Genomic DNA, 25,860 nt, shown 5'->3' on the forward strand with positions numbered 1-25,860 from the left:
GCCTCGGACCAGCAGGGCCCCGAGGTCAGAAGAGAACGTAAGCACAGCCTCGGGCCAGCAGGCCCCCGAGGTCAGAAGAGAATGTAAGCACAGCCTCGGGCCAGCAGGCCCCGAGGTCAGAAGAGAACGTAAGCACAGCCTCGGACCAGCAGGGCCCCGAGGTCAGAAGAGAACGTAAGCACAGCCTCAGGCCAGCAGGACCCTGAGGTCAGAAGAGAACGTAAGCACAGCCTCGGGCCAGCAGGGCCCCGAGGTCAGAAGAGAACGTAAGCACAGCCTCGGGCCAGCAGGGCCCCCGAGGTCAGAAGAGAATGTAAGCACAGCCTCGGGCCAGCAGGGTCCCGAGGTCAGAAGAGAACGTAAGCGCAGCCACGGGCCAGCAGGCCCCGAGGTCAGAAGAGAACGTAAGCACAGCCTCGGGCCAGCAGGGCCCCGAGGTCGGAAGAGAACGTAAACACAGCCTCGGGCCAGCAGTCTGGCACTTAAATACTCTCTCCCAGAATGCACAGCAGCCAAGAACTTCCTACCGGGCTGTTTCTGGGGAAAGAATATTCAATACAGTTCAGTTTGCTGTATTTCTCATCCTGACCTGTGGTACCAGTGACACCTACTGGCAACAGTGAGAAATGCACAACACAACCAAAGTTGGAACAGAAGCTAATTAAACTTTGTACAATCAAATCTGAGCTGTGTACAACTAAATTTAAAACATAGCCCCTATTCTTTAAGAACAGGGCGCTGCATATATATATATATATATATATATATATATATATATATATAATAAAAATATTTTTTTCCTTGTTGGGTTGCTTCAATAAAGCTGAGCTCCAGGCACATCCAAAAGATACAAATTACTGCCGCTCTGAAATTATTAATACATCATTATATGTGATTCTTAATACAAGCAGTTTAAGTACATGATTTTTGACCTGGTATTAGCCCCTGTACAGCAGGGCTGGAGTGTGAGAGGGAGAAGCAGCATAAGGAGTTAATCCATGTGCTACCAAGGAGCATACTGACAGGAGGAAAGAGCAGAGTATCAGGGGATGTGCTCATCCCTGTACCACTTACCTTCCTTTATTTGCTGGGGTGGGTCCAGGACGGGTTCAGAGTAAGTGGGTTAAATGACACTGGTCATTAGACTGAAGACACCTAGTGGCAGAACAGAAGTACTGCAAAGGGGAAGCTCTGGATTTACAGTAAATATTGCAACTAAAGCTGCTGTATTTGATGTGGTTAATTCTGTCTGGAGTTCTGCTTTAAGGACTCGGGCACACAGTTATATCTCCTGTAGATGGGTGAGAAATCAGAATAGTGTCACAAAGAATAGCCGATCTTTATGCATCAGTGAATCCCGAACATCTGACTCATCCATCTCTTTTTTGGGAAAAAAAAATGAAATAAAAGCAAAAAACCTTCCTGGAGGAGAGCGTTAAAAAAAAAAAAAAAAACTGGTGTGTATATTTATATTGTATTTTATGCACAGGATATACACTATTTTGGAACCATTGTCATTTATCCACTTCAGCCCCGGACCATATTGCTGGTCAATGACCGGGCCACTTTTTGCGATTCGGCACTGTGTCGCTTTAACTGACAATTGCGCGGTCGTGCGACGTGGCTCCCAAACAAAATTGGCGTCCTTTTTTTCCCACAAATAGAGCTTTCTTTTGGTGGTATTTGATCACCTCTGCGGTTTTTATTTTTTGTGCTATAAACAAAAATAGAGCGACAATTTTGAAAAAAAATAGTGGGGTAGATTCAGCAAGCAATTACGCCTGCGTATCCATAGATACGCAGCGTAATTGCTAAGTAGCGCCGGCGTATCAACTTTCTGTATTCAGAAAGCTCGATACGCCGACTGTAGCCTAAGATACGACTGGCATAAGGCTCTTATGCCGTCGTATTTTAGGCTGCATTCTGACGCTGGCCGCCAGGTGGCGTTCCCGTAGTTGTCAGCATAGAGTATGCAAATTGCATACTCACACCGATTCACAAACGTACGTGCGCCCGGCAGTCCTGTTTTACGTTGTTTGCGTTTGTCGCTTTCGTCGTAAGGCTGCTCCTGCTATTAGGAGGCACAGCCAATGGTAAGTATAGACGTCGTTCCCACGTCACGATTTTCGAAATTTACGTCGTTTGCGTAAGTGGATCGTGAATGGCGCTGGACGCCATTTACTTTCACGTCGAAGCAAATGACGTCCTTGCGACGTCATTTACCGCAATGCACGTCGGGAAATTTTCCCGACGGAGCATGCGCAGTACGTTTGGCGCGGGAACGCGCCTAATTTAAATGATCCACGCCCCCTACAGGATCATTTAAATTACGCGCGCTTACGCCGGCCCCTTTTACGAAACGCCGCCACAAATTACGGAGCAAATGCTTCGTGAATGAAGCGTAGCTCCAGTAATTTACGGAGGCGTAGCATAAAAACTGTACGCTGCGCCGCCGTAGCAGTGCGCGCCCCTACCTGAATCTACCCCAGTATTTTTAACTTTTTGCTATAATAAATATCCCCTAAAAATAGATAAAAAAATAATAATTTCCGCAGTTTAGGCCGATACGTATTCTTCTACATATTTTTCGTTAAAAAAATCGCAATAAGCGTTTATTGATTGGTTTGCGCAAAAGTTATAGGCCCAGATTCTCAAAGGACTTACGACGGCGCAGCGCCATGTACGCCATCGTAAGTCCTAATCTGGCCCGTCGTATCTATGCGTCTGATTCTTAGAATCAGTTACGCATAGATATCCATGAGATCCGACAGGCGTAAGTCTCTTACGCCGTCGGATCTTAACTGAAATTTTGTTTTTGCCCGCTAGGTGGCGCTTCCGTCGATTTTCGCGTCGAGTATGCAAATTAGCTAGATACGCGAATTCCCGAACGTACGCGCGGCCGACGCAGTAAAGTTACGACGTTTACGCTAGGCTTTTCCTGGCGTATAGTTGCCACTGCTATATGAGGGGCAGCCAATGTTAAGTATGGCCGTCGTTCCCGCGTTGAAATTTTAAAAAGTTACGTAGTTTGCGTAAATCGTCCGTGAATGGGGCTGGACGTAATTTACGTCCACGTTAAAATCAATGACGTCCTTGCGACGTCATTTAGAGCAATGCACACTGGGATATTTTAGGTACGGCGCATGCGCAGTTCGGCACAGGGAAGCGCTTTATTTAAATGATACACGCCCCCTACCCGCCAAATTGAAATTCCGCCGGGTGATTTACGCTACGCCGCTGCAACTTTACAGGCAAGTGCTTTGTGAATAAAGCACTTGCCTGAAAAACTTGCGGCGGCGTAACGTAAATGAGATACGTTACGCCCGCACAATTTTGCGGCGATCTACGAGAATCTGGGCCTTAGCGTCTACAAAATAGGGCATAGTTTTATGGCATTTTTATTAATATTTTTTTTTTACTAGTAATGGCGGCGATCAGCGATTTTTATCGGTACTGCGACATTATGGCGGACACTTTTGACACATTTTTGGGACCATTGGCATTTTTATAGCAATCAGTGCTATAAAAATGCATTGATTACTATAAAAATGCAACTGGCAGGGAAAGGGTTAACACTAGGGGGCGGGGAAGGGGTTAATTATGTTCCCTAGGTGTGTTCTAACTGAAGGTGGGGGAGGGACTGACTAGGGAAAATTACTGATCGCTGTTCATACATTGTATTTCTCCCCCTGACAGGACCAGAAGCTGTGTGTTTTCACACACAGCTCCCGGTTCTCGCTCTGTAACGAGCGATTGCAGGTGCCCGGCGGCGATCGCGCCCGCCGGGCTCGAGCGTCGAGACCTAGTGGCGTCGGGACCTAGTGGCTGATTCGCGAGGTGACGTAGATCTACGTGACCTCGCGCAGGGGAGCCGTCCTATACGACGGCTGGTCGGTGCTATAAAAATGCGCTGATTATTGTGTAAATGACACTGGCAGGGAAGGAGTTAACGACTAGGGGGCGATGAAGGGGTTAAGTGTGTCCTAGGGAGTGATTCTAACTGTGTGGGGGCGGGGCTACTAGTGACACGATGGGGTTACATACAAGGGTGAACGGACTGGAGATGGCATTTATAGGATGCACACTTCTAAATTATTAAAGGCTAATAACATTTCTCTATACATTATTCTTCTGAGCCTGGAGGTATGAATGTTCCAAGTGCAATTCCCTTCATTACTGGCCATTCATCATTGCCCTTTATAAGATAATGAACATTTTCAGTAATGTAAAGCATGCTTGGTCTACAGATTGTAAGTTTCATTAATTATTTTTTTTATGATCTAAAGATATTTAGCAAAAGCCGAGCTGTGCAGTGTGGAAGCTGCACGTAAAAGTGAAAAGTTAATTTTGGATAGAGTGGAGGAAGGGGCATTTTCTACATGAGCTCCAATTCCTGCACCTTCACCCCTCAGATCATCCCAATTCAGTGGCGGTGCGTCCGTAGTGGGCACAGGAGCGCCGCCTGAATCTATGCATTGTCGCCGCTGCCGACCACTATTCAGGTGTCCGGCCCACTATTGAGCGCCGGCCATCTGAATAACAGCGGTGGGTGTGTTTTGGAAGTGCCTGATTAGAGCCAGAGGCTCTTATAAGCTTCCCTATAAGAGGCTGTGTGCTCTAATCTGCTTCCAAATAGTTAAAGCGGTTGTAAACCCGCATATAAATTTTTTTTTTTTTACACCTGCAAGGCAAAAGCCATAATGAGCTAGTATGCACCGCATATTAGCTCATTATAAAAATACTTACCTCGGAACGAGGTGTAGGGAACTTACTTGGTCCACGCCGAGCCGAGCGTGTCTTCCAGGTATCGGCGCTCCAGCGCTGTGATTGGCTGGAGCGGCGATGACGTCACTCCCGCGAATGTGCACGGGAGATTTCATTCCGGCATGCCGGCCCTTCAGCCAAAGGATCCCCCTGCGCATGCGCCGCTGCAATCAGCGGCGCATTGCGAGGGGAATATCTCCTAAACCGTACAGGTTTAGGAGATATTCTTTATACCTACAGGTAAGCCTTATTATAGGCCTTGTTATAGGCTTACCTGTAGGCAAAAGTCAAAAATGTGGGTTTACAACCACTTTAAACAGTGGGCGCATGGCTGTGCGTTCCCTGTTTAAACCATGCTGTGTTAGGGAATTGCTTCCCTAATGCTGACCCGCCTCTCAGCCAATCAGGTGCACCGGGTCTGGTTACCGGTCACCTGATTGGCTGAAGCGACATCGAGGACGGAAGAAGACATTAAGGGAGCGTAGAGGAGGACGGCGCTGACCCGAGGAAGGTACCGTATTTATCGGCGTATAACACGCACTTTTTTCCTCTTAAAATCAGGGGGAAATCGCGTGTGCGTGTTATACGCCGATCCATGCTGTCTGAGTGAAGAGGAGCGAGCACCGCTGAATTACATAGAGCCATGATCTCCTTCCTGTGTATCCGGCACTCCGTCGCGCACAGCCACGCCTCCTGGCCCCGTATTGGACCACTGTACTGTCTATCATATGAGCAGGGGCAGGAGGCGTGGCTGTGAGTGACGGAGTGCCGGGTACACAGGAAGGAGATCATGGCTCTATGTAATTCAGTGGCGCTCGCTCCCCCTCTTACCTCGGAGACAGCAGGGATGATCTGACAATGAAAGGTAAGACTGCAGTTGGGCACTGAACAGGCAGGGCATTTTGGTAAATGTATAGGCTGCAGATGGGCACTAATCAGGCTGCAGTGAGGAGCAATGTTGCAGATGGGCACAGATCAGGCTGCACTAAAGCTGCAGATGGACACAGATCTGGCTGCATTGAGGCTGCAGATGGGCACAGATCAGGCTGCATTGAGGCTGCAGATGGGCACAGATCTGGCTGCATTGAGGCTGCAGATGGGCACAGATCTGGCTACATCGAGGCTGCAGATGGGCACAGATCAGGCTGCATTGAGGCTGCAGATGGGCACAGATCTGGCTACATTGAGGCTGCAGATGGGCACAGATCTGGCTACATTGAGGCTGCAGATGGGCACAGATCTGGCTACATTGAGGCTGCAGATGGGCACAGATCAGGCTGCAGATGGGCACAGATCTGGCTACATTGAGGCTGCAGATGGGCACAGATCAGGCTGCATTGAGGCTGCAGATGGGCACAGATCAGGCTGCATTGAGGCTGCTGATGGGCACAGATCTGGCTGCATTGAGGCTGCAGATGGGCACAGATCTGGCTACATTGAGGCTGCAGATGGGCACAGATCAGGCTGCATTGAGGCTGCAGATGGGCACAGATCTGGCTGCATTGAGGCTGCAGATGGGCACAGATCTGGCTGCATTGAGGCTGCAGATGGGCACAGATCAGGCTGCATTGATGCTCAGATACAATAATTTTGCTTCAAAGTGGTTTATTAAAAAAAAAAAAAAATTCCTGAACTTCCCTCTTAAATTGGGGTGCGTGTTATACGTTGGCACGTGTTATATGCCGATAAATACGGTAATTGCCGGGCTGGGGGCAAACTGGCTGCATTTGGGGGGAAACTGGTGGTGTTTGATGGGCACAGTGGCTGCAATTGATGTTTTTTTTTCAATACAAATATTACAAATCTCTATTAATTGTTAACCATTAAAAATCTCTACAATTAATTGTATAATGGCAACATCTCCATCCGTGGATCTCCCTACCTGGATGATCTACGTATCAGCGTTTTAGCGACGGCTTATATTTTACCCCCTTCTTTGATGCTTGCTTTGTTTATAATTCCAATTGGTCTCTACGGATCGGCCTGATATGTTCAGTCCCTATCTCTGATGGATAAATATATATACGGTTAATTTATGCCGGTATCTACATTACACCGGGATACATTTTAGATGGCAACCCGCTCTCACCCGAATACATTGCTAAGCTATATTTGAAGGCTATAGCTACCTATCACAATTTAATCATCATTTAAATATTTAATTAATTTTGACATGAAACTTTACTAGTTCCTGAAGAAGTGTTTTTTTTTTTGCGAAACATGTAGAGCTTGAATCCTGCTACAATTTAGTACAGTCATACATAGTGACACCTCATACCCATGTTGGAGAATTTTTTAGTCCTCACTGTAGCTATGTTGCAGTTTTTAATATATTGTTGTGATTTTCTTTGTTTTTTATGAAATTATGTATTACATTTTTAATAAAATTAGTGTATATTGTTAGATAATTTGTGCCTATTTTCCAACACTCGACCCAATTAATTGTGTAGAACATAGACAATGTTGCATAACGACATCCCCATATAGTATTATATGCTATATCTAATGACAAACACTGTTTGTCTAATACAGTAAAAAAGAAATCCCAACGCATTTCAACTTGTATGTCTTCTTCAGGGGGTCTGTTCTTGAGAAACGGGAAATGAAAATCTCCTCAAATGAAAGAAACATCCCTCCCTTGACCATTATCACGTATACAAGTGTCAATGGTAGTTAGTAACATTTAGCATCTCTCTCGCATTCCCTCTCTGTGACAATGGTCACCAGAATAAGTAGCAAGGGAAGCCCCCCCCCCAGCAGGACAAAGACCACCAAAAAACCTAGCCCCTGTCCTAAACCTAATCTAAAATAAAAAAAATAGACTGTAGTACCTTAAGAGTCATTAGTTTTGTAGTTTTATTGTTTCTATTTTATTTTATTTCTTACTGCTAGGTCTTGGTGGAGCAATTGGCTATATGCTTGGTGGGCTGGACCGGACTCAAACGTTCCTTGGAACTATGTTTGGTCTTCCAGACCACCAAAAAAACCTAACCCCTGTCCTAAATCTATCTAAAATAAAAAAGTTTAGACTTTAGTACCTTAATGCCGCGTACACACGGTCGTTTTTTGTGATGAAATAAAACAGCGTTTTAAAAAACGTCATTTAAAATGATCGTGTGTGGCCTTTATGTCGTTTTTTTGTCCTCTAAAAAACGACCAAAAAAAAATTTGAACATGCTTCAATTTTTTATGTCGTTTTTCAAAATGTCGTTTTTTGTGTCATAAAAAATGATCGTGTGTGGGCTAAAACGACGTTTTTAAACCCTCGCATGCTCAGAAGCAAGTTATGACGCGAGCTTGAATGGAACAGAGTGCCTTCGTACGTGTTGTACGTAACCGCGTTTTGCTAGAGCATTTTGAAAAAACGATGGTGTGTAGGCAACGTCGTTTTTTAAAATGAAGTTTGAAAAACGTCGTTTTTTTTTCATTAGACAAAAAACGACCGTGTGTACGCGGCATAAGGGTCATTAGTTTTGTAGTTTATTGTTTCTATTTTATATTGTTTTTTTTACTCCTAGGTCTCGGTGGAGCAATTGGCTATATGCTTGGTGGGCTGGACTGGACTCAAATGTTCCTTGGAACTATGTTTGGTCCTTCAGACCACCAGAAAACCTAACCTTTGTCCTAAATCTATCTAAAATAAAAAAAGTTTAGACTTTTGTACCTTAATAGTCATTAGTTTTGTAGTTTATTGTTTCTGTTTTTTGATTTTTTTTTACTCCTAGGTCTTGGTGGAGCAATTGGCTATATGTTTGGTGGGCTGGACTGGACTCAAATGTTCCTTGGAACTATGTTTGGCCTTTCAGACCACCAAAAAACCTAACCCCTGTCCTAGATCTATCTAAAATTAAAAAAATTAAAAAGTTTAGACTTTAGTACCTTAAGTCATTAGTTTTGTAGTTTATTGTTTCTATTTTTTTTTATGTTTTACTGCTAGGTCTTGGTGGAGCAATTGGCTATATGCTTGGTGGGCTGGACTGGACTCAAACGTTCCTTGGAACTATGTTTGGTCTTTCAGACCACCAGAAAACCTAACCTCTCTCCTAAATCTATCTAAAATAAAAAAGTTTAGACTTTAGTACCTTAAGAGCCATTAGTTTTGTAGTTTTATTGTTTCTATTTTATTTTATTACTGCTAGGTCTTGGTGGAGCAATTGGCTATATGCTTGGTGGGCAGGACTGGACTCAAACGTTTCTTGGAACTATGTTTGGTTTTTCAGACCACCAGAAAACCTAGCCTCTGTCCTAAATCTATCTAAAATAAAAAAGTTTAGACTTTAGTACCTTAAGAGCCATTAGTTTTGTAGTTTTATTGTTTCTATTTTATTTTATTTTTTTACTCCTAGGTCTTGGTGGAGCAATTGGCTATATGCTTGGTGGGCTGGACTGGACTCAAACGTTCCTTGGAACTATGTTTAAATCTCAGCAGCAAGTCCTTTTCTTTTTCGCAGCCATTATATTCACTGTGTCCGTTGGCCTCCACCTTTTCAGTATTGAGGAAGACCAATACAGCCCCCAACAGGACCGCGTAGAGGACGAAGTGGACACCATGTCAAGCGGAAGATTAAACAGCACGCTCGCCCCAATGTCTCGGTTAAACGTCATTAATGAAGAGGAACCCTACACAAACTTTCATGATGAAGTGCAGTCAGAAAATGATCTCAACCTCGACTACCTTGAGGTGGACATCGTAAGAAGTAAAAGTGATTCGGTCTTGCATATGGCCGAAGCCACATTGGATTATGAATCCGAGTTTCTTCATTACATCGAACCCTCCATTTTCCAAGATTGTTCATACCCCAACACCCCGCGCAGCACCAGCCAGGAGCTTATGCAGTCCAAATTTAACCGTCTTTCGGCATTCCTCAGGGAGAACGAACGAGAAGAGGAGATGTTGCTTGATAATCACATTAATGAAGCCAAAGTTCCGAACGGCGGTGACGCACTGCAGAATGAGAACATGAACGGGCACACCAGAATCGGCATGAAACAGTCCTGCACCGCGAACTCCATGCGTCGGAGGAGGCACATGTTCTATCGTCAGCCTTCGTACACCTTCTCATATTATGGCAAGGTAGGATCCCACAAGTACCGCTTCAGGAGAGCCAACGCCATCTTGCTTATAAAATCCTCGCGCAGCATGAACGACATTTACGACATGCAGAAGAGGCAGCGTCAGAAACAGAGGCACAGAAATCAGAGCGGGGCCACCAACTCCAGCGGTGACACCGAGAGCGAGGAAGGAGAGACTGAGACAACTGTCAGGCTGCTCTGGCTGTCCATGCTGAAGATGCCGAAAGAGCTGATGCGTCTTTGCGTTTGTCACTTGCTAACCTGGTTTTCTATTATTGCTGAAGCTGTGTTCTATACAGATTTCATGGGTCAGGTCATCTTTGAAGGTGACCCCAAGGTAAGTGCAATATGATACAGGAGAGCTTTACCCCTTTATGACCCTTATGCCGCGTACACACGACCGTTTTTCGGGTTGTAAAAAAATTCGTTTTTCAGGCTCTAGAAAAAACGTTTTTTTCAACCCGATCATTAAAACGACCTTGCCTACACACGATCGTGAAAAAAAAAATGCTCTAGCAAAGCGCGGTGACGTACAACACGTAGGACGGCGCTATAAAGGGGAAGTTCCATTCGGATGGCGCCACCCTTGGGGCTGCTTTAGCTGATTTCGTGTTAGTAAAAGACGATTTGCGCTTTTCTGTCTGTTGCAGCGTGATGAATGTGCTTACTCCATTACGAACGGTAGTTTTACCAGAACGAGCGATCCCGTCTCATAACTTGCTTCTGAGCATGCGCAGGTTTTTCACGCCGTTAAAGCCCACACACAACCATTTTTTACGACGTTAAAAACGACGTGAAAAATTAGAGCATGTTCGAAATTTTTAATGCCCATTTTTTACATCGTGAAAAATGCTCTGGAGCCCACACACAATCGTTTTTAATGACATTAAAAAAAAACATAATTTTTTACAACCCGAAAAACGGCCGTGTGTACGCGGCATGAGACCACATTTAGTGCCTTCAATGTGCATCCGTTGATTTCATAATAACTCTCGCTAATTTGCCCACCTTTATCATTTTAAAAAATGTTGAGAATGTTTAAGGTTTTTATATGGTTCAATGTTTTATTTAATACCCTGCTTCAGTTTTTTTTTTACTATAGAGTGACAAAAAAAAAAATTCACAATTGTGTCAATTTTTTTTCTTTTTTTTTTTATGCAAAGCTCCAGATTTATAAAAATAAATAAATTACACAGCATTTACCAAAAAAAAAATTCACTGCAGTACTTGCTCTCTGCGCTTACATAAAGCCATTGATGAAGCTAAAAAAAAAAACATAAACATACAAATAAAGTCTATATAGTGCACAAACATAAAGTGAATCCACCACCAATGTGATATGAATTCTTAAAGGGGTTGTAAAGGTAAATGTTTTTTCACCTTAATGCATCCTATGCATTAAGGTGAAAAAACATCTGATGGTACCGCCCCCCCCCCCCCGAGCCCCCGTTTTACTTACCTGATCCCTCGAAAGTCCCGCGCGCGTCCACATGATCCTCTTCGGTTCCCAGCCTGGCCGTTGATTGGCTAGGCTGGACGGATTGATAGCAGCGCAGCCATTGGCTGGGGCTGCTGTCAATCACAGCGAATGACGCGCCACGCCGGGGGGCGGGGCCGAGTGATACAGTCTGCAGCTATGCCCCGCCGCTGTATCACGGGAGCACTCTCGCAAAAGCTTTCCACCATGCAAGCGAGCTCGCATGAAGGTAAAAAGCTTTTGCGAGGAGGAGCCGAGACAGTCGCCGGGGACCCCAGAAGTCAGGATTCGGGGGCCACTCTGTGCAAAACGAGCTGCACAGTGGAGGTAAGTATAACATGTTTGTTATTTTAAAAAAATAAAAATTCTGCCTTTAGTGACCCTTCAAGCCTCGTACACACGATCAGACTTCCATCGGACAAATCTGTGGAATTTTGTCCGAAGGGCGTTTGGCCGTGAACTTGTTCTGCATACAGACGGCAGAACTTTTTCAGCCAACCTTTACGAAACTACGTTGTTTTTCTGCTCGTATAAAACACAATGGGTACATCAGGTCATCAGTCTCCCTCAACACCACATTGACCCACCTGGCTCACAGATAACCACTCTCTGACACATCCGGCATGTCTCTGCTTTTATACACGTTTTGCCCCCTTTCTAGGCTTCTTCAGTAGGACCTAGCTGCAGAGAGAGACGTTTCTTTATAAACAAACCATGTCGTCACTTTGTCATAGCTGGCAAACTGAAGCTGTCAGAAATGGGAGGGGTGGGCCAGGCATGTTTGTACCCAGCGCTGCATAAGCAGTCAAATATAGAAAATTGTACACAATTAAAATTGAATCGCGTGTGGAAGATAAATTCATATACATGGCTGCTAATCATTAAGCTGCAAGATGTACATATAGACTACTAGGTAGATTCAGGTACATGGGTTTAACTTTAGGGCCGCCTAGCCTAGCTTGTTTAGGCTACGCCGCCGTAAATTAGCTAGGCTAGTATTGATTTTCAATCTTCTTACCTGCTAATCTACGGCGGCGTAGCCTCAAACGAGCGGGCGTAAGGGCGCCTAATTCAAATGACTTGGAGGGGGGCGTGTTGTATGGAAATGAGGCTTGACCTCACGTTTTTGACGTTTTTTGTCACTGCGCATCCCCCGGGCGACTACATTTCCCAGTGCGCATTGCGGCGAAGTACACCGTACGGGCCTATTGATTTCGACGTGGACGTAAACGACGTAATTCCCGATTCGCGGATGACTTACGCAAATGACGTAAAAATTTCGAATTTCGCGGCGGGAACGGCGACCATACTTAACATTACTATTCCACTAGAGCCTAGCTCTAACTTTACGCGGCCTATCCCTTACGGAAACAACGTAATTCGACTGCGTCGGCCTGGCGTACGTTCGTGAATCGGCATATCCCCTCATTTACATAATCTACGCCGGCTGCAATGGAAGCGCCATCTAGCGGCCACCAGAAAAATTGCAAGCTAAGATAGAACGGAGCAAGCCGTCCTATGTTAGCTTTGTTTAAGCGTATCTCTGTTTGAGCATACACTTAAACATAGGGCGGCATAGATTCAGAGTTAGGTCGGCTTATCTGTAGATAAGCCGGCCTAACTCTTTCTGAATCTACCTAAATAAATCTTAAGAAACATCACAGAGGTATAAGCTTGGGAATATAAAAAATATATATAGTCTGTGACTAGCACTGTTGGGAAAATCAAGGCTGTCTCTCAAAGTGGGCTGGGAACCCAGACACTGCAAAAAAAGAGGGTAGTGGGAAAGAGAGGCGCCATTCTACGCCAATAGTGTAATATGTTTTTATCGTGTAACAAAATGTAAATCCAATAAAAAGATGGACTCACAAACTTCCATAAGGAATAAGCATGTAATAAACTCCAGAGCAAACATCAGTGGGGAACCTGTGTGGGGCTGGAGCCTCCGAGAGGAAAGGTCTGCTACAGGAGAGGTCACCGTGAGCAGCTGGGAAGTAGAGGAGCTTATCAGATGCCGTGACGAAGGAGCCAATCAAAAACGTGTTTTTCGGAAGCTAGGTAACGTCTCCTTCATCAGCAGGAAATATGTATACTTACATTGGTCCAAGCTGGCCCAAGGTAACTATACAGCACAAAACCTGAAGTTCAGCTTTAACCACTTAACCCCCCGGACCATATTGCTGGTCAAAGACCAGAGCACTTTTTGTGATTCGGCACTGCGTCGCTTTAACTGACAATTGCGTGGTCGTGCGACGTGGCTCCCAAACAAAATTGGCGTCCTTTTTTTCTCCACAAATAGAGCTTTCTTTTGGTGGTATTTGATCACCTCTCTGGTTTTTAGTTTTTGCACTATAAACAAAAATAGAGCGACAATTTTGAAAAAAAATGAATTCTTTTTACTTTTTGCTATAATAAATATCCCCCAAATATATATATAAAAAAATATTTTTTTTTTCCTCAGTTTAGGCCGATACGTATTCTTCTACCTATCGAAATAAGCATTTATTGATTGGTTTGCGCAAAAGTTAAAGCGTTTACAAAATAGGGGGTAATATTTTTTTTTTACTAGTAATGGTGGCGATCAGCGATTTTTTTTTCGGTACTGCGACATTATGGCGGACACTTTGGACACTTTTGACAAATTTTTGGGACCATTGGCATTTTTATAGCGATCAGTGCTATAAAAATGCATTGGATTACTATAAAAATGCCACTGGCAGTGAAGGGGTTAACACTAGGGGGGCGGGGAAGGGGTTAGGTATGTTCCCTGGGTGTGTTCTAACTGTAGGGGGGGTGGTTTTACTAGGGGAAATGATCGATCTTCTGTTCATACATTGTATGAACAGAAGATCAGCATTTCTCTCCCTGACAGGACCGGGAGCTGTGAGCTCCCGTGCGCGTGCCCGCCGGGCACGCGCACGGGAGTCGAGGGCGAGAGCCCCTAGTGGCCTGCGCGAGAGCCGACGTATAGCTATGTGCTCTCGCGCAGGGGAGCCGACCTGCCGCCGTAAAATGACGGCGGCTGGTCGCAAGTAGTTGTAAAGTCAGAAGTTTTTGTCTGAATGGATACACAGAGCTGCAGTTCGGCTCGGATGCCCCCATAGCAAGCTGCTTGCTGTGGGGGCACTAGACAGGAGGGAGGGGCCAGAAGCTCCAGCCACATACCCGTGAAGAGGAAGATCTGGGCTGCTCTGTGCAAAACTTTTACACAGAGCCAGTATTATATGTTTGTTATTTTATTAGGGAAAAAAAAGAAAATTTTGAATTACTTTAAGACTGACTTCTTCCCTATCTGCAGACAACACATGAGCAAGGTCCTTGGCTTTTGGTCACATGACTATTCCAGGATGAAGCCTGTAGTAGTGTCTGCTTCTCGCAACATTTCAACCCTTCTGTTGCTCTTTTATTTTATGTACCCAAGAAAAGCTGTTATTACCACGTTTCAAGATCACGGTCAAGTACACTAGTAATTTTATTATCGTTATTGGGCCCACTTCCCTGCTCTGAGCATTTTTACAGCAGGGTATTTATACTGGTGCCTTTGATGCTTTCTTCTATAGGATCTTTAGTGTATGGTCTGACTGGTTCTGCTCAGCCTTCCCTCCACTATCATACTACATTGCCAGTGCACCCCATGCAAATATGCAGCTTGAGCTCCATACACTTTGTTGTAAAGCCCACCATACATTATTAGCCTTAGATTGATGAGCCTTTGGGTGAACAGAGTTTGGGATTCTTGTGCAGGATATCATAATTATCATTCTCAGTTGTGTTATTGAACTGACTTGACACTCCTTGTTCTTCCTCTAGGCTCTCACCAACTCTACAGAACTCCATAACTACAACACCGGTGTGCAGATGGGCTGCTGGGGACTGGTGATATACGCTGCTACTGCTGCCGTCTGCTCAGGTAACTGGCTCTGCTCTACTTCGCTTCTATTGCTTCTCTGCCTTTTGGCTAAGATCAAGTGTGGTATCTGTTCTTATTAGTGATCCAATGGAGGCGCTGTGTTACTATCCTCACCTGACCAAGGTTGGGGTGGTGGTTATGCAAATCTGCTGGAGTGATGGGGATCTGGAAGGTTGGTATCGGCAGGAACTGAAACTAAAGTGCCTGAACATGATTGGGGGTCGGGAGTAGGTTCTCCCAGAGAAAGCTGGAAGGGTCCATTACCTCCTGGTTTGAGAGCTGTCTACCTTGTCTGGCCATGAGCTATTTACCTTGTCTGGCCATGGGCTGTCTACCTTGTCTGGCCATGGGTTATTTACCTTGTCTGGCCATGGACTGTCTGCCTTGTCTGGCCATGGGCTGTCTGCTTTGTCTGGCCATGGGCTGTCTGCCTTGTCTGGCCATGGGCTGTCTACCTTGTCTGGCCATGGGCTGTCTACCTTGTCTGGCCATGGACTGTCTACCTTGTCTGGCCATGGACTGTCTACCTTGTCTGGCCATGGACTGTCTACCTTGTCTGGCCATGGACTGTCTACCTTGTCTGGCCATGGACTGTCTACCTTGTCTGGCCATGGGCTGTCTACCTTGTCTGGCCATGGGCTGTCTGCCTTGTCTGGCCATGGGCTGTCTGCCTTGTCTGGCCATGGGCTGTCTGCCTTGTCTGGCCATGGGCTGTCTGCCTTGTCTGGCCATGGGGCTGTCTACCTTGTCTGGCCATGGGGCTGTCTACCTTGTCTGGCCATGGGGCTGTCTACCTTGTCTGGCCATGGGGCTGTCTACCTTGTCTGGCCATGGGCTGTTTACCTTGTCTGGCCATGGGCTGTTTACCTTGTCTGGCCATGGGCTGTCTGCCTTGTCTGGCCATGGGCTGGAAAGGCAGATGATCCTCGGTGTCTGTGCCCCCTGGGAGTGGTCAGATAAAAATTTGGTGACTGTGACCGTGGGGTCCTACACCCAAGTGTTACTAAGAGCTCCCCTTGGGTGTAGGACCCCACAGTCACAGTCACCAAATTTTTATCTGCACTGCGCCTTTTAGGACCTGGCCTTTTGGCTAAGTCTGATGGAAATTTTCACTGCGAAACGTGTCAGAAGTCAGGTTTTATTTTATTTTGCTGTGACTTGTAGTGCTGTCCTTCTTTTAATAAAGGCTACAATTTGTTCATAGTGCGGCTGTCCAGAGACAATCTTTGTTCCTACTTTGCTAAGTGCATTGCCTGCACCTGAGTTGTCTGCAGCAGAGGATATTCGTCTGGGTTCCCACCTGGAGCGGCTACTCCCTTTTCCCTGAGCGACCATATGACTATGAACAAACTTCTTGATCCCCTTCAGTCTGGATTCCACCCTCAACACTCCACGAAAACTACTCTCCTTCAACTTACCAACGACCTAACGGCTAAAACTCTCTGCTGCCTTTGATACAATGGACCACCTCCTCCTCCCCAAAAACTCCACTCCTTTGGTCTCCGTGACTGTACTGTTTGCTGGTTCTCATCCTACCTATCCCACCGCTCCATCAGTGTCACTTACAACTCTACTTCCTGCTCTCCTCTTCCTTTCTCCATCCGGGTCCCCCAAGGTTTTGTTCTTGGACCTCTCCTTTTTTCAATCTGCACCTCCTGGGTCATTTGATTGCCTTCCATGGCTTTCAATATCATCTCTACGCGGACGACACCCAAATCTACCTCTCCACCCCCAACTCCCTCAATCTGTCTCCTTAGGCATCACCAACTTACTAACAGATATATCAGCCTCGATGTCACATCACTTCCTCAAACTCAATCTATCCAAAACCAAGCTTATGATATTTTCTCCCCTGCGTGCCACTTCCCCTGATTTCTCTGTCAAAATCAATGGCTCAACTATCCACCCATCTCTCCATGCCAAGGTCCTAGGTGTATTTCCTGGACTCTCCTTTTGGCCCCACATTCAATCGCTGTCCAAAGCTTGCCGCCTCAACCTCCTCAACATCTCCAAGATGTGCTCCTTCCTAACCAATGTCACCACAAAGCTTCTAATCCACTCCCTGGTCATCTCATGCCTCAACTACTGCAACTCCCTCCTCGTTGGTTTACCTCTAATTAGGCTATCCCCCTTTCAGTCCATCCTAAATGCTGCTGCCAGGCTCATCCACCTTACAAACTGCTCGGCATCTGCTACCCCTCTCTGCCAATCCCTCCATTGGTCGCCACTCAACCAATAAATTAAATTCTAGGTACCAACAGTAACTTACAAAGCCATCCACAACCTGGTCCACAGCTACATCCCTAACCTGGTCTCAACATACCAACCAAATCGTCCTCTTTGCTCCCCCCAAGACCTCCTGCTCTCTAGCCCCCCTGTCACCTCATCCCATGCTCACCTCCAGGACTTCTCCAGAGCCTCTCTCCCATCCTCTGGAATGCTCTACCCAAATGTGCTCCTTCCTAACCAATGTCACCACAAAGCGTCTATTCCACTCCCTGGTCATCTCACGCCTCAACTACTGCAACTCCCTCCTCGTTGGTTTACCTCTAATTAGGCTATCCCCCTTTCAGTCCATCCTAAATGCTGCTGCCAGACTCATATACCTTACAAACTGCTCGGCATCTGCTACCCCTCTCTGACAATCCCTCCATTGGTCACCACTTAACCAATAAATTAAATTCTAGGTATTAACAGTAACTTACAAAGCCATCCACAACCTGGTCCACAGCTACATCCCTAACCTGGTCTCAACATACCAACCAAATCGTCCTCTTTGCTCCTCCCAAGACCTCCTGCTCTCTAGCTCCCTTGTCACCTCATCCCATGCTCACCTCTAGGACTTCTCCAGAGCCTCTCTCGCATCCTCTGGAATGCTCTACCCAAATCTGTCCGACTATCTCCTACTTTGTCAACTTTCAGACGATCCCTAAAAACTCATCTCTTCAGAGAAGCCTATCTGGCCCCCCACCCAACAATTGTACATTTATTTTCTCCATCAGCACATCGCTACAGTTATTACCTCTTGTATCTCTTGACCCTTCCTCTTAGATTGTAAGCTCTAATGAGCAGGGTCCTCTGATTCCTCCTGTATTAAAGTGTATTGTATTTGTACTGTCTACCCTCAAGTTGTAAAGCGCTGCGTAAATCATCTGCACTATATAAATAGTGTATAATAATAATAATAATAATAATATAATAATAATAAATTTGCATGCCCACCGTACCAGTTATACTTTCCTTACCAGAGTGAGTGAGTGAGTAACTTGTATAGCGCAACAATGCGAACTTAATCGCTTCAAGGCGTTTTGCATCCAGTGTTGTCCTGATCCTTTAGAAGAGGTGGGTCTTTAGTTTTTTCCTAAAAGCCCGATGGTTTTCTTCCAAGCGGATGGTCGTGGGTAGAGCATTCCAAAGCCGGGGTCCTTGGACTGCAAATCTACGTTCTCCCTTAGATTTGTAGTGGGATTTAGGGATTTTGAGAAGGTTTTGGTTGGTTGACCGGAGCATGCGCTTGGTGACGTAGGGTTACCAGTGCTCCATCATCAACCTTCCTTCCTCCATCGCATCTTGTGATGGTAACCAACGCCTCCAGGCATGGGGAAGCTTGTGATATGACCCAGTATGTGGTTGGGGTCTAGCAGCCAAGTGCTAGGCCTGAGCATTGACTTGAAGAGTGATGTTACCGCTCCCTATCTATAGCGAAGGAAGGAGCTAAGAGGGAGTGCTGGTAAAATAATAGAACTAGTGCAGGGGACCTTTAGAAAGACACCGTCACTTAGTCAGACAGTGTCTCTTAGAACCAGCTTCAAATACATGTTGCAGTATGTGTACAAGCCACACGGCACTGTCACGGTGCCTCTGCAAGTATGATTCCTGACACTCTGTTTATCTGTGTTCTTCGCAGCCTTGTTACAGAAGTACCTGGATAACTATGACCTCAGCATCAGAATCATCTACATCCTAGGAACGCTTGGCTTCACCATTGGCACAGCAGTGATGTTCATCTTCCCCAATGTCTACGTCACTATGATTATGATCAGCACCATGGGGATAGTGTCGATGAGTATTTCATACTGCCCGTACGCCCTGCTGGGACAGTACCACGAAATGAAAGAGGTAAGTGGCATCAGGGCCATCTTAATAGCATCATGGGCCCCTGAGCAAAGTATTGCTCTGGGGCCCCTAACAATGACAGTGCAGGTAAACAGACATCAAGTATGGAGGGGGCAGACTGTTTCCCCTGTGCATCTATCACTCTCAGTGCCATCTTGGGGCCTCCAATTTTGGGGCAGCGTGGGTTCAAGGACCAGCTGCTTTGGGGAAAGTGCAAGGGCCCCCCATGCAGCTGGGGCCCCTGGGCAGTGCCCAGGTGTGCCCTCTCATTAAGACAGCCCTGAGTGGCATTTCTCAGTTCCTTAGTAAAGTTTTGAAAGGATGGAAATGCCATACCAGCTTGTATAGTCCTTGAAAATATTTTTATTTATTTTGTAACAGCCAATGCATTTTTGGGGGCTCAGTACTCTCCCTTCACCAGGGCTAAAAACAAAGTAATGTAGGCACCTGGATTGGCTGAGCCTCATGAAACTCATTGGCAGTTACATAATGAATATTTTTTTTTTTAAAGCACTAAACAAGCTGGTGTAAAAATAAAAAAAAACACGTAAAAAGGCGCAAAAATGCTTGTGGCTCTAGAATAAACCAATAAAAAGTCAATGAATTAGTCCATGAAAAATTATTTTAGTATAAGTCCTTACACTGAGGGCTGCCTAGGAACGCTTGGCTTCACCAATTACACAGCAGTAATGTTCATCTTCCCCAATGTCTACGTCACTATGATTATGATCAGCACCATGGGGATAGTGTCGATGAGTATTTCATACTGCCCTTATGCCCTGCTGGGACAGTACCAGTACAGTCACCACACCAGTATTGCCTGTAGTCCTTGCAGCTGATCTTTTCCCCATTACTAATGTACCATGCCATCTTACATGCAGTGCGGAGGCAGCCATCTTGATAGAGCAGCAGGGCTTTGCTTCCTATTGTTCTGGTGGGGGTATATTCACGAACCAGCAGGTGAAGTATAGACAGCACATAAATGAATTTGGCAGAGGCAGGGAGATCCTTGCACTGCAGGTGCTAAGGTACAGTATCCTTTCCGGCAAGCAGCACAGTAGTGAGATCACCAAATTTCACTCCAAATCTGGTGAGACTATCAGAGGCAGCATTGCCATAAGTGATCTCACACTGCGGTACTGTGTACAGCTATGAAGTTTAAGGCATATGAGTGCCTAGCCACAGAAAGTGTGCTGCTATTTTTCAAGAGGGATTTTAGGTGGACGGTGAATTTTTCAGGAGATTACTTAAGTGCAATTACAGTTTCTAGATTTTCCTGAAATCAGATCTTTTTTGAGTTCAGGTCTACTTTAACCACTTAAGACCCGGACCAAAATGCAGGTAAAAGACCCGGCCATTTTTTGCAATTCGGCACTGCGTCGCTTTAACTGACAATTTGCGCTGTCGTGCGACGTGGCTCTAAAACAAAATTGGCGTCCTTTTCCCCCCAAAAATAGAGCTTTTTTATTTATTTTCACAGCAAAAAATGCTGTAAAAATGCATTGTTTACTGTGAAAATGACAATTGCAGTTTGGGAGTTAACCACTAGGGGGCGCTGAAGGGGTTAAGTGTGACCTCATATGTGTTTCTAACTGTAGGGGGGGGCGGGACTGGACGTGTGACGTCATTGATCGTCTTTCCCTATATCAGGGAACAGACGATCAATGACAGCGCTACAGTGAAGAACGGGGAAGCTGTGTTTTACACACAGCTCTCCCCGTTCTTCACTTCCGGGGACCGATCGCGGGACTCCGGCGGCGATCTGGTCCCGCATCCGCGGTCACGGAGCTTCGGACCAGGCCCGCGACCCACCATTCTGCTGACGTATATGTGCAGGAGGCGATCCTTAGGTGGTTAAATATAACTAAAGGCAAAACTTTTTTTCCGTTTTGGATAGAGTAGAGAGGGATTAGAGTAGATGTCAGTTTTTATTGCTGTCTGTGCCCCCGTTAGGGAGATTCACCCTCTCTATTTGTCCTTTTTACCATAATCAAGTAAAATAAGTAAAAGTCAAATTTTGTGTTTTCCCCAAACGGGGTAATATTACCGTGGGGACACTAGTTCTCGAGGCCTGGCGGTCCTCAAGGGATTCCCTTAATTTGCAGGGATTTCCTCTCACTTCCCGCTTGACTGAAAGGAAAATCTCCGCAATGGGACACAGATGGTGCAAAAAAATCTGACAAGGGGTCCCTTACTCTATCCAAATTGGAAAAAAAAGTTTGCCTATAGTTCTACTTTATGACTGTAGATTCGATTTAAATTGCTTACCAGTTCTTCAATCTGTTTGTCTGCAGTACATCCACCACAGCCCCGGGAACTCGAAGAGAGGCTTTGGCATAGACTGCGCCATCTTGTCCTGCCAAGTTTACATCTCCCAGATTTTGGTGGCCTCAGCTTTGGGAGCCGTGGTTGATGTTGTGGGTACAGTCCGAGTAATTCCTCTGGTGGCCTCCATAGGCTCCTTCTTGGGATTTCTCACAGCTACGTTCTTAGTAATATACCCAGACCTTGCAGAAGAGAACAAGGAGGAGCCAAAACGTCCAGCAAATGGTGCCATCGCTAATGGAGTAGATCCGGAAAAACCACTTGTGTTGCAGCTCTCTCCGAAAGGATCTACAGTTCCTCCAGAAGTGGAGAGCGAGTCGGCAGTCTGAGCAGGTGATGTGTTCAACCCGCAACATTCCTGCCCGCGCAGACACCTCTGTAGCGGCAATTTAATCAGGTGCACGTCTGGACTGGAAACCAATCGCAATACGATGCCTCGCTATCCTCCTGTGTTGCCAGGGGAGGGGCATTTCCAGTTTCTAAGTGAAAATTTTAAAAAAATAAAAGGAAATTAAATGGAAGCTCCTTTAATTTGCCCTTTCTAGAATCTTTCGATTAGATGATGCTTTTTCTGCATGATCCTTAAAACCTAATGCTGAAGTATATGAAGTTTAGCCAGCTACATCTAAGTTTGAAGTTTTTGTAATGACACTGCTATAAACTTTTTTTCTACTGTTTCACTTGTCGAAAGTATGCAGTTGCTGTGTTAATGAAACATTAAAGTGCGTACAGGAATGGCCACAGTTTGGGCTGGGCTAGTATTCCAGAGAAAGCATGTATGTGGCTCAGAGCTGGCAATGTGAGAACGATTGTGGGAGCCTTATCTTCCAATCTACTGTTTGGATACAGCCTATAATGCCTGCTAGGAAGAGTTCTACAATATTGCTGACCCTTCCTGGCCCAGCCCAAAAAAAAAAAATGGCTTCCGTTTGCCAAGGTAACAGTTGCACTTTAAAAAGCCTTGCTGGGTGGTTCTCAAGCTTGGTAATGCCAGACTTCTTGGCAACTCTTTTGAGGTGGTTAAAATATAATTTTTGTTTTGTTTTGTTTTGTTTTTTTACAAACTGCTATAATTTATTTCATAGACCAGAATATTGTGGGCTCATTCAATTCGAGTAAAGTGATCATTCACAAAAAAAAAAGTTTGTAAGTTGGATTTATATCTGAGTGGCAGACTGAGGACAGGTGGCTTTAGAGCCATTGAAATTAGGACAGAGGTTGCGAACCATCACCTTATTCCCTGTACACACAGTCGGAATTTCCAACGGGAAAATTGAGAACCTGCTCTCAATCTATTTCTGTCGGAATTCCCAACAGAAAAAGTCAGATGGAGCATACACCCGGTCGGAATTCCTGACCAAAAGCTCCCATCTGACTTTTTCTGTCGGAAATTCCTACCGCGTGTACAGGGCTTTAGACTAGTGTTCCCCAAACCATGGGTCATGTACTACAGACAATAACACATCTTCTATGTGCGTTTGTTTTTTTTTTTTTTTACAAGGCTATCCTATAGGAGCGTTTACTTACTTTAGAGGTGGCCAACAGCAGACACAAAGTGGGTGTAACTTCATGTTTATAAGGGTGCTTCTGAAGAGGGCAGTGTTCTGTTTGGACACTGAGTTGAGTTGAGTTGCATCTTGATATATCTCAGTCATTTACTCCGTAGGATCCCAACGCGCATGTCAAGGAGCTTACAATCCAAGGTCCCTAACTCACATTCATATACTAGGGCCAATTTTAGACAGAAGCCAATTAACCTACCAACTGACTCATTAGGTGGGGGAAACTGGTGGAAGCTTTTAAATTGGTGCTCCAAGCAAAGTAAAATTCCTTATTTGAAATCCATGCTAACCAGCTGTACTAAATTGGTACCGGTTTAGTAAAGGTGGTGATCTGCCTCCTTACTTAAATGTTCTCAGCTTGAGTTTTTGTATTCATGTCCTACCCAACCGAGTTTGCAGTTGTGTCTTCTACTGGTTTATTTTATTTTCAGTACAGGTCGCTGCTACAAACCCCTCTTTGACTCTCAGAATCCATTGAAAATATATCCATGTTGCATACCTGTGACATAGTGCTGGATTTTATATTTTTACAATGCACCATTGGAGGTGGCAACATGGAAAAAGACTAGACTATGTGGCCAGATGTATGGGGACATCTCTCCAAGTGATTGAGTTCAGGTGTTTCTAGTGAAGTGTACTGTTAACGCTACAGCAAACAAATACCTTTAATGCCACGTACACACGATCGGACATTCCGACAACAAAACTGTGGTCTTTTTTTCCGACGGATGTTGGCTCAAACTTGTCTTGCATACACACGGTCAAACACATGTGGTTTTGAAATTGCGAATATCAAGAACGCAGTGACGTACAACACGTACGACGAGTCAAGAAAAATGAATTTCAATAGCCATTGCGGCTCTTGTGCTTGATTCCAAAACAAGTTTTGTTGTCGGAAAATTTGAGAACCAGCTCTCAAACATTTGTTGTCGGAAATTCCAACAGCAAATGTCCGATGGAGCATACACACGGTCGGATTTTCCGACAACAAGCTCGCATCGAACATTTGTTGTCGGAAATTCCGACCATGTGTACGCGGCATTAGATAATTTGGGAAGGTCCTGTTCTGTTTCCAGCATGACTGTGCATCTCTGTGCAAAGCCAGCTCCATAAAGACATGGGGGTTGATTTACTAAAACTGGAGAGTGCAAAATCTGGTGTAGCTCTGCATACAAACCAGTCAGCTTCCATTTTTTTTTTGTCAAAGCTTAATTGAACACGCTGAAGTTAGAAGCTGATTGGCTACCATGTAGAGTTGCACCAGTTTTTGCACTCTCCAGTTTTAGTAAACCAACCCCACTGTCCGAAGAGCTTGGTGTGGAGGAGTCCTGAACTCAACCTAAGGCCCCTTTCACACTACTGCGACTTTGAAGTCGTGCAATTTTACCGCGATTTCGCAGCTGCGATTATGCCACGATTTTGCCACGATTTCAGGCAATGCCTGTGTAAGTGGCATCAAAATCGGACCAAAGTCGTGTAGGGACTATTTTGAAGTCGGAACGACTTGAAGTCGTACTAATATGAATGGTTGTCATTGGAAATCATGGGGAATGACTTGTCATGCTACTTTGCCACCACAAATCGTGGGACAAGTCGTATAAGTGTGAAAGGGGCCTTAAGATGAATTGGAACATTGATTATCTATAGCTGACCTCACAAATGCTTTCTTGGTTGAATGGACATTCCAACCACTTATGGGAAGCCTTCCCAGACGAATTGGCAGTTAGCGATGCAAAAGGAGGGAGGCTAATCCATATAAATGGTCATGATTTTGGTAATGAAATGTCCAACAATCTCATACAGGTCTGGTGTCCACAAACGTTTGGCCATATGGCCAGTGCATTATGGAAAAATTGGAAAGATGGTGACTGTGGTACATGACCGACCAAACTTTGGGAAACCCTGGCCTAGTGAATCTAGTCGCAACCTATCCTAAGAATCTACATGAGCAGGCCTTTTCCATTCTAGCTCTGTGTCACCAAGCTAAAAGGCCCATATAGAGGACTTTTCTTTATTATTTCTTTCTGGAATTCTTAATTTGGAATGTAGAAATACATTGGTTTTGTTTAAATGCCATCCGATGGCAGGACAATGTCAGAGTATGTTGGCAGTTTTTGCTTAGTCTATCTAAAATCTGGATTTTCTTTCACTTGACATCAGGGGTCCTAAGCAATATTGCCCTCTTGTTTCTCTGCAAAAATAAAAATAAAAAAAACGATCGGGAGCAGCTTGAGAAATAAATATGGGGGCTATTTTTTATATTGCAGCAGTTGTAGAGTTGTTGTTTTTTTCTTTTTCTTTTTGTTCTTGCAGCCAGTTTCTAATTAGTATATTGGTTGTTGAGATTGTTAAGATTCTGCTGTATAGATAGGTTTTTGTTATTTGATAACATATTTTCGTAGGTGGTCACTGTTGTAATGCTTGCCTAAGAAACTTATTCGCACAGCTATAGAAGCAGTGTTACTGTTGACACGCTCGTATTTATGCATCTTCAGGCTTGCACTGCGATCTTTTACCGTTATGATGTCACTGGTGGATTGGTGGAGAGATTTGCTTGTTTTACCTCCAACAGCCAGTGAGAATCTACTTTCCTACTTTGTGTCTGACCTAAAACAAGTATACAGATAAGAACC

The 25,860-nt window shown here is 45.0% G+C and overlaps 1 protein-coding gene and 1 pseudogene across 2 annotated transcripts in view; both read left to right on the top strand.

Moving 5' to 3' along the window:
* The window catches only part of SLC45A4 (solute carrier family 45 member 4), a 213,221-nt gene extending 190,637 nt beyond the window's left edge, over window positions 1-22,584 (top strand). For both annotated transcript variants that reach the window (XM_040355042.1, XM_040355041.1), the window contains exons 5-8: window positions 9,111-10,174; window positions 15,125-15,224; window positions 19,132-19,343; window positions 21,635-22,584. In XM_040355042.1, coding sequence (XP_040210976.1) covers window positions 9,111-10,174; window positions 15,125-15,224; window positions 19,132-19,343; window positions 21,635-21,994 — 1,736 coding nt within the window. In that variant the 3' untranslated portion in view covers window positions 21,995-22,584. The remainder of the gene's footprint in view (window positions 1-9,110; window positions 10,175-15,124; window positions 15,225-19,131; window positions 19,344-21,634) is intronic.
* LOC120942227 lies at window positions 15,253-15,343 on the top strand (annotated as a pseudogene).
* Window positions 22,585-25,860: the final 3,276 nt, after the last annotated feature.

The sequence above is a fragment of the Rana temporaria genome, chromosome 5 (genome assembly GCF_905171775.1).
Source record: "Rana temporaria chromosome 5, aRanTem1.1, whole genome shotgun sequence".
NCBI classification, from domain to species: Eukaryota; Metazoa; Chordata; class Amphibia; order Anura; family Ranidae; genus Rana; species Rana temporaria.